Source organism: Jaculus jaculus, chromosome 3, assembly GCF_020740685.1.
Source record: "Jaculus jaculus isolate mJacJac1 chromosome 3, mJacJac1.mat.Y.cur, whole genome shotgun sequence".
Taxonomy (NCBI): Eukaryota; Metazoa; Chordata; class Mammalia; order Rodentia; family Dipodidae; genus Jaculus; species Jaculus jaculus.
In genome coordinates, this window is record NC_059104.1 from 174,439,086 (window position 1) to 174,449,228 (window position 10,143).

A 10,143-nucleotide genomic window follows, 5' to 3' on the forward strand; every position below is an offset into this window, starting at 1 on the left:
GTGAAAGGAAAATCATGTAAAAACAACAGCAAGTAGTAAACAAAAATACAAAGGAAAATGATCAAGGCCTTGTGTACTCTGGGAAATAAAAAGAGGAGGTGAAAAGATAACATTGGGAAAGAAATGGTAGACAATTATAAGGTTTATTAGATGTGGCACAATGAGAGGAAGACTCTCATGTTGCAGCCATGAGATCCTGGGTTAATATAGTATCATTTTCCAGATATAAAATACAGGTGGACTAACTGAATAAAAATACGAGTTTGGAATGGGAGTCAGGGTGTGTGGTGTTTGAGGATTTCCCATGAATCAACGAGGATGATGAGACTCTCAATAGATTGTTGAAGTTATGGACCTACACACTGGAGGGAATCTTTATAGGAGTGAAGGATTGAATGGTCCTTAGAAATATTACATGAAGGAAAGCATATAATTGAGATGGAAGAGAGTAAAGCTCATCATTCTCCTCTTAGGAAAAGAGAAGGCAAAAATTCTACAACCCTGGAGGAAACTGAATTTACAGGTTGGACTGAGGAAGAGATTATTATAAATGAGTCTGAGCAATAATCAAAGAAATCTAGGAATGTGTGGAACAAAACATTAAACAAATGAATATTCTCATTTCTTTCAACAGAAACTATTTACACAACAGATGGAGTTTGTAAACCACACCATTGTGACAGAGTTTATCATTTTGGGATTAACAGGGAATCCTACATTGTGTGTAGTTTTCTTTGTGATATTTATGGGAGTATACGTTGTCACCTTAATAGGCAATGCCAGCATAATTACTTTAATAAGAAGTTCTTCCCAGCTCCACACCCCCATGTACCTGTTCCTTAGTCATCTGGCTTTTGTAGATATTGTATATTCAACATCAGTCACACCAATAATGCTTGCAGAACTCCTTGGACATGGCCTGGCCCTTCCTGTGAATGGTTGTGTAGCCCAGCTCTGTATTACAGTGTCATTTGGGTCAGCCGAGTGCTTCCTGCTGGCTGCCATGGCCTATGACCGCTACGTGGCCATCTGTTCGCCATTACTCTATTCCACACACATGTCCCCCATAGTCAGCTCTGTACTGTTGGGAGCTTCCTATGTGGGTGGCTGCATGAATGGTTGGACATTTGCTGGTTGTCTGTTAAGTCTGTCCTTCTGTGGACCAAACCAGATAGATCACTTTTTCTGTGATTTCCCACCTGTATTGAAACTTTCCTGCTCAGATGTCTCCATTATTGGAATTATTCCTTCCATCTCCTCTGGCTCCATCATTGTGCTAACAGTATTTGTCATAGGCATCTCCTACATCTACATCCTCATCACCATCCTGAAGATGCGCTCCACGGAGGGCCGCCAGAAGGCCTTCTCCACCTGCACCTCCCACCTCACTGCGGTCACTCTCTACTACGGAACCATCACATTCATTTATGTGATGCCCAAGTCTAACTACTCCACTGAGCAGAACAAGGTGCTATCTGTGTTCTATACAGTGGTGATCCCCATGTTGAACCCCCTCATCTACAGCTTGAGGAACAGAGATGTGAAGGAAGCCCTGAGAAAGAAAACCCTCAGAATATATTCGTAGAATCCACTCTTGGAATTTAAGAAATTTATGAAGATTGCCTTTCACCTTGTTATGCCTACTGTGTATCACATACTAATTAACTTATTGTTTAATATTAAGTAGTATTTCTCTGTTAGATGCTTCTAAATTTATATATCAATTTGAGTGCATTTTGAGTCAGCAAAATGTTAGTAATAACTTACCACTGTGGAACTTCTTCAGTTGTAAATAAATTTTTCTGTTTTATCTATACAAAAAGGAATAATTTGTACCTGATATGTGTCAGTCCAAAACCTAAATGCTTTAGTTATACAAACTCATTCAGTCCTCATGACAACCCAAGGAGTGGTGCCATCATTTTATTTTGTGAATATGTTGGGCAAAGACAGAAAACAGATTATGCATTTATTCAGGAAGATAAGTGAGAATATAGGAAATAAACTTAGGAAATTCTTAGACTTCTACAATTAGCTTTCACAATGAATCCATAAATTCCTCTCAATTCACAGATGAGAAAACCAAGTTTTACAGAAATATGTTGTCCAGACATGTATAGGCTCCACTCTACTCACTCTGTGCTCCATGCACTTAGCTTATCCTCCACCACACTCCATTTAAGGATGTCAGTACTGCTATGATGTCAAGCCTAAATTGGTGCAAGAAATTAGAACTTGTAAAAATACTGGAAATTTTGTGACAGAAAGAAATACACATTTTCCCACTGTGGCTTTGACTTACTTTAAATACTGTGATCATTGTCAAGATACTAGAAAGGGTGGGGGGAAACTTGCTAGAATATGGAAATTCTAGCAAAGATACATATATAATTGTTTATTACCTCTTAAAATATGACTTAGAATCCAATCCAGTCACTGTTCCTCAGTGGAATGAGTTTGAGATACAAGGACTTTTAAGGATATTTAAAAATTCTAACAAAGCCGGGCGTGGTGGTGCATGCCTTTAATTCCAGAACTCGGGAGGCAGAGGTAGGAGGATCACTGAGAGTTCAAGGCCACCTTGAGACTACATAGTGAATTCCAGGTCAGCCTGAGCCAGAGTGAGACCCTACCTTGAAAAATCGAGAAAAAAAAAATTCTAACAAAACTCTTTAATCTATATATGACATGGCCATTGCACTCATGAACTTGCAGGTGCTGTGGTTGCCTGCACATGACTGGCACAAGATTGGGCCCATGAACAGTCTATTATGGGGAGGGAGGGACTAATGGAGCCTCACCCTTCCTCAGGATATATATCCCATTAGTGGTTGATGATGGTGGGGGAGTCATTCACTTCAGTGGTATAGCCACTAGTAAGTGTTGGAAAGAAGAGGTTCAGAAGTGAGAAAAGGATAAGAGGGCATATATATGATCAAAATATATTACACATGTGCATGGAATTGTCAAAAATGAATAAAACGTCTAACAAAATGGAAAGTATAATTGTCAATTAAGTGAAAATATAGAGTACAGTATTTTCTCCATGAAGGTATGCACTGAAGACTGAAAGCCAAACTTGAAGAAGGTAACTGAAATGCAAAATGATATGACTGCTACTCTCACAACTCATAACCCACAACCCTGTGGAAAATACCAACAATTTCCCCCGAGGGCTCTCAGTGGAGTCGGGGCAGGGAGAGGGGAATGGTACTGACACATGATGTGTCCATGCAAAGTGCGTACTTGGTGGCGAGCAACTTGTGAGGCTGAGGTAGGAGGATCACTGTGAGTTCAAGGCCAGCCTGAAACTACAGAGTGAATTCCAGGCCAACCTGGATTAGAGTGAAAAACCAAACAAGCAAAAAAGATATGATTATGATTTTCTGGGTCTTAGAAATATCCTATTGTAATACTATATTTAAAATAAACACTGAAAATTAAGACAACTGGGATGGAGGGATTGCTTAGTGGTTAAGGTGCTTGCCTGCAAAGCCAAAGGACCTAGGTTCTACTCCCCAGGACCCACATTAGCCAGATGCACAAGGTGGTACATGTGTCTGAAGTTTGTTTGCAGTAGCTGGAGGCCCTGACGTGCCCATTCTCTCTCTCTCCCTTTTTCTCTCTGTCAAATAAATAGATAAAAATAAGAATATTAAAAAATTAAGACAATTGAGTAAATTTTTGAAACACTTTTTATGGTAGAAAACATGATACCTGAATTGCTGATTGGTGGATGGGGAGAATATATAGAGAAAGAACAGCAAGATAGACTCTGGGCCAGCTTCAGTGAGTGGGAGCTATGGCTGACTGAAGTATCCTATTTAGGTCCCAGTATACAGTAAGGAATAGAGACTAGGTCACATATTTGAAAAATTGTTGAGACTCTTTTTGTTATGCACTTTCATAGAAACGGATTGAGACTCAAGGCCCAGCTAAAGGAGAACATTTCCAAAGTGGACACAGACCAGCTCTTAATTGCACTGTATATTCCCTTGACCTTGTACTATCTGACCTGCTTTTCCACCATAACAAGTCAGAGTGAGAAATAATTTACCCTTCTCTCCTGGGGTCCTATTCCGGGACTTTACCCTTGTTTATTTATTTGTTTGTTTGTTTGTTTTGCTTTTGAGATAGGGTTTCATTCTCTAGAGTGTGGTTGGCCTCCACACTCACTATTTCAGTCCAGGCTGGCCTTGAACTTATGATTAGCCCCTCCTTCAGCCGCCATGTGCTGGAATTACAAATGTGAGCCACCATACCCACTTTGAACACTATCTATCAATGAACATCTCCAGTCATCTGGGGAAAAAATTAAGGTGCATCCTGATTCTATTATGAGATATTAGAACTTTAGTTGTGTGAAATCACATTCCTGGCATAAATATTCGCCACCTGATAGGCACTAGACACATATGTCAGAGGTCACGGTATTTAAAGGTCTCCTGTATTTTACAGTAGGTATTGGCCAAGGTTCATAATTAAAAGAGTGCAAATAAGTGACTAGTGAAAAATTAACTTCAACACCAGTTATTATATTCATCCCTCTTTTGACATGTTTAGGAGTAATTTTTGCAGATGGTAAGAAGAGTTCTCAAACACAGAGAATTTTCCATCCTTGTGACCTCAGTTTTTTTTTTTTTTTTTTTTTTTGGCTTATAACTTAAGGGCTTTGAAGCATTTTTATAGGTAGATATGAGATAATTACTCAGCCATTTAATACTTGCAAAAATATTTGTTGAACACATATTTTAGAAACTGAGTAATCCCTGAAGATAAGTGAAAATGAAAGAATTCTTATAACATTGACATTTCAGTGAAGACACTAGAGAGTAAATCGACACTTTAAACTCAACATAGTGGGTGGTGTGGGGGACAAGGCAGGGGTTTACATGACTGATAAAGGGTAGTTATGGTAGCGTGTAAGGTTCTGTAGGGATTGCCTTGAGTTTGTATTTTGGTAGTATAGTCACATAGTATTGATTCTACTAATCTTGAAGCCACTTTCAAACATTTTAATTTATTTCTTCATGCTTTAAGGTCCACAGGTGAGACGACGGCAAAGTCTTCAGGTTCGTCTCTATGATCACAGATACACATACCTGACAACAGGTTCTGGGATTGTTATTGGAATGTAACTGAGAGAGGCTGGAGCTACTTTATAGGCAAGATCCACAATGACCCTTTCTGCAGAAGGTCAGCCTGTAAGGAAATAAAAACATAATTTGATGGATCTCTGTTGAACATAATCAACTGTGTGTCCAGGTGATCTTTAAAAAGTAGCATGGAGTAAATATATGGTGCAGAAAGTAGAGAGGAGTTTGGCCCTGAACAGAATTGGAGGGTAGATAATGATGGCTGTGTACAGCAAAATAAATCACACTCAGATGATCTGCCTCCCAGAGCTGGTCAAAAGTGCTGGGTGCAAACATTAACCCTTAATGGAAAGTGAAGTATTAGTAAGTGTTGAGTCTGCTGTCTCAGTGGGATGTGGATGCTCAGCTGCCTCAGAAGAGCTTCTGGAGTTATTGGATTGAGTGATAGTAAGAGGGATGAAGATGCTTCTAAAAAACATGTGAATCAGGGCTGGAGCGATGATGTAGTGGTTAAGGCATTTGTCTACAAAGCCAAAGGATCCTGCTTCAACTTTCCAAGACCCACGTAAACCAGATGCACAAGGGTGCTCATGCATCTGGAGTTCGTTTGCAGTGGCTAGAGGCCCTGGCACACCCATTTCTTTCTCTCCCTTTCTCTGCCTATTTCTCACTCTCTCTAAAATAAATAAATAAAAATAAAGTTTTTAAAAAAGATATGAATCTTGTATGTACAGTCTTCTAGAATCATAATTTTTCCTAAACAGACAATAGAGCAAAGTGACAATTTCATTTTTTCCTTTTTTTTAAATTTTCCAATTCTAGTGCATTGTTTTTCAGTTTGATCCAGAAGTTATTTTTAACTGGAAAATATGCTTATATCATCATAGTAATCACAACTCACCAGATAAGTTATTTGTTTGAAATGTCAGATATTCTTCAGGGAAACAAGAACTATCATCTCCCATTCACTTTCGGTAAAGAAGGTACAAAGAAACACAGTGGACACCATGGCCTGCTCGTGTTCCCGGGGGAGGGCCATCCTGTCCTTAATGAATCACCTTGCTGGGTAAGTTATTTATGTAGAACAAACTGGAGGACCGTTCTCTCAAAGGAGCAAGACAGCAATATCCTCAGGGGATTTGTCATGTTTGATTAGAGCTGTCTTTTCTCACCCACCACACACAGACACTCACCATCATTCTCACTGCCTGTGTGTAAATACACTCTCTGGCCAGTGGCTGTATTCAATGGTCCATAGAATATAGTATACAGCCCAACATATCAATCACATCCATGGACTACATCTGTGTCATAAAGTTCTGTTTGGAGTTCATTGTCAATTCTTTGCTTCTAATTGGTGAGTATAAGTTTCATGAATTTTACTAAGGTAGGATTTTATTTGTTCAGAAAGGAAACAGAATATTAAAGAACTACTTTTACCAGTTTTAGCTCTTGGTCTTGTGGAAACTATACCCTGAGCAAGAGAGGCATTGTTCAATGGTTTTCCTGGCACACCTAGACCAGCCTTCCCAAGAAACCCTGGGACAAGGAGAATGGTCTGTGGTAGCCAAACCCACTGCTGAGCGCCAGTGCTGACAATATGGGAAAGGCAACAGAAAAGAAAAGTATAATGCTTAGGTTGGATTTGGCACTCAAGTGAGTGATGCTTTGAAGGAATAGAAGATTTGAATGGTCAGAGTTCTTTTTCATGAATGCTAGTCAAAATTCCAATGTAGGATTCTGGAACCTAAGTGCCTAATGGAGAAAATGAGAAGAGAAAATCATAGGAATCCCTAGTCTAGAACTGAAGAGGCATCAGATGCTGTATTTACTAATTTACTATGGATTTGTGTTAAGACCTACTGGCATGTTGAAATTAAAATTATACTTTTCTTCAAAACATTTAATAGTTGAAAAACAACCAATACATTTCCAATATAGAAAGTTACTTTACAGTGTTGTGTGACTAAACCATTTAACACATACTATTTATTTTAACCTCACAACAAAACTTCACTATAGGGACAATACCCCACTGTACAAGTATAAAAACAGAGCACAAAGATTATGTCCTACGAAAGTTAACACAACTGGCCAGGATCTACCTTGTCTAACTCAATTCTCCATATTCCATAGTCAGTATAGACTAAGTCTTGATGGCACCCTAATGAACACAGGGATGCCCCCACTGAACTCTGCTTGAGGCAGAAGGCATAGAATAAAATGTCAGCAGTTTATCCCATTTCACAATCCCAAATATTCTTAGAGTTTGAAAGAGAAGATATCAAGGGTCCTGACAAGCTAACCACAGTTGGAATGTGCAAAGAAACTATGGATTTAAAATATATATATATTTAATTTTTTGTTCATCTTTTAATTTATTTAATTGAGAGTGACAGACACAGAGAGAAAGGCAGAGAGAGAGAATGGGCGCACCAGGGCCTCCAGCCACTGCAAAAGAACTCCAGACATGTGCGCCCCCTTGTGCTTCTGGCTAACATGGGTCCTGGGGAATTGAGCCTCAAACTGGGGTCCTTAGGCTTCACAGGAAAGCGCTTAACCACTAAGCCATCTCTCCAGCCCTATATTTTTGTTTACTTGCAAGGAGAGAGAGAGAGGGAGAAGAGAGAAAGAATGGGCACACCAGGGTCTCTAGTCTCTGCAAACAAACTCCAGATACATATACCACCTGTGGACTGAGTCATGAGGCTTTGGAAGCAAGTGCCTTAACCACTGGGCAATCTCTCCAGCCCTGAACTATGGATTTTTAACTGTAGAAACGGGAATACAGTGGAAGCACAATAGCTGTATGCACATATTTCATTGATTTAATGTAGAAAAAAATGGTTTGTATCATTAAACACATGGTGAGTAAATCATAAGATTAATAACAGATTTTTAATGATAGAGCTAACATTAAAGTCATAAGCTACCTGTTTTTTTTTTTTGTTTTTTGTTTTTTATTTGAGGTAGGGTCTTACTCTAGCCCAGGCTGACCTGGAATTCACTATGTAGTCTCAGGATGGCCTCTAACTCATGATGATCCTCCTACCTCTGCCTCCTGAGTGCTGGGATTAAAGGCGTGTGCCACCATACCCAATAGCAACCTGTTATTAGAATAACTTAAACACAGAACACCTATCAAAGAATAGACAGAAGACATTCCTTTTTACATGGGTCTATAATAGTATGCATGGTAGCATTTGTCTTTGATGTGGTATGTGTGTGTTGCATGCACATGTTTGTGGGCATAAGCACATGTCCCACATGTGCACATGCAGAAGCTAGAGGAAAATATTGGTCAGACTGGATGACCAGTGAGACCTGAATTTCTCCAGTCTCCAGCCCTCACAGGACTAGGGCTACAGGTGTGCATTGCCATGCTCAGCTGTTTACATGTGTGCAAGAAAATTGAACTCGGGAAGTTTCAGGCCCTCATGCTTGCAAAGCAAGTGCTCTTACTCCCTGAGTCATCTCCCTAGACCCAGAAGGCATTCATGAACGAGCTTCAGGTGCTCAGCTATACAGTCAGTACCTGTCACTATTACTCATTTGAAGAGCTCACTCGCACCAACACACAAACAAAATGCTTACTCTAAAGGAAGAAATTTGAAAATATTTAAGAAATTGATACTTTAGAAGACACTCAATATTGATATTACTATTTTTGGCAAAATTTTAAATCCTTAGGAATGGCAATAATGTTGATAACTGAAAAAATCATATTTTTATGTCTATTATAAATATCACCCATTAGGAATATCAAGACATCCCTTACCATGAATTTTGAATAGTATAAAATGGGAAGGAAAGACATTTAGAAAAGTGACTAAAGGTGAGTACTCTATGAGCATCAAGTCAAAGAGTTCAGCATATGGTCCTTAGAGGATTTCGGTTCTGAAGATTATTCAGGACATGGGATACAATAAACTTCAATAAAGAACAAGAAAAATCAACAAAGAATGCAACAATATCAGTAATAGGGATCAATATTGCTTAGTGTTTTCACGACTGCAAATTATGAGGATAAATTTACCTTGGAGCACAGAATTTATGTAGTTAAAATTAATGCTTAAGAAAAAAAATAAGAATGGAATTATTATTTAAATTTGTCATAGTTTGCCATGCTATTGCCCTGGTGCTTGGCCTATTTTCTGGGATTTCTGGTTCTGATAGGGTTGTGAGAGATGAATGCCCAAAAGGAATAGCAAGTGATTAAGGTGAGGTTTAGTCACTCAGTGCATTATAATACATATATTAAAAATTAAGTTTCAGAGGAATTCTAATGAAAATAAATTTCTGTGTTATAAGTTAAAGTCAGCATTTATTATTAAAAATATGCCTAAGCCACTCATGGCAGCACACGTACTTGGAAAACAGAAACAGGAGGATCATGAGTTTGAGGCTGGCCTGAGCTATATAGTGATATTTTTTCCTTGTGTGTGTGTATTCACAGACAGTGTGCTAGAAGGCATTTTAAAATAAAAGAGACAATACAATGAATATGAAAAGAAAAAATTGGGAAGTGAATTATAGCTAATTATAAGATTTATTTGATGTGATACAATGAGAGGAAGAGGGCTAGGAAGGGTCCCACTGTGTAGACACAAGATTCTGGATGGATGTAGGCTCATTCTCCTGGTATAAATTATAGATGATGTGGTTGAATTAAAAATGTAAGTATGGTATGGTATGACAGAATGTGAAATGTTAGTGGGATTCCCAATAGATCTTTGAGTATGATGAGATTATCAGTAGCTCATTGTTTCTTGAAAGAGATCTTAGGGGTACTTTATATAACTATTACATGAAGAAAGGGATATTACTAAGATGTCAGAGTGAGGTTTAATCATAGTCATTCTCATTATCTTGCAAACAGGAAGGGACTAAAACTCCAATTCTATACAACACTGATATTTGCCAGTTGGGCAGATGAAAAGATTACTATGAACGAGTATGGGGAATAATACAAGAAAGCAAGAAATATGTGTAATGAGAACACTAAACAATCAAGTGTTTTCACTTTCCTCACCAGGGACAATTCCTA

General features: G+C 38.6%; 1 protein-coding gene across 1 annotated transcript; it reads left to right on the forward strand.

The window, feature by feature from the left end:
- Window positions 1–652: 652 nt before the first annotated feature.
- Window positions 653–1,585, forward strand: LOC101606815 (olfactory receptor 473). Its single transcript, XM_004650901.2, has one exon. It carries the CDS (start codon window positions 653–655, stop codon window positions 1,583–1,585), a length of 933 nt encoding a protein of 310 aa, XP_004650958.2.
- Window positions 1,586–10,143: the final 8,558 nt, after the last annotated feature.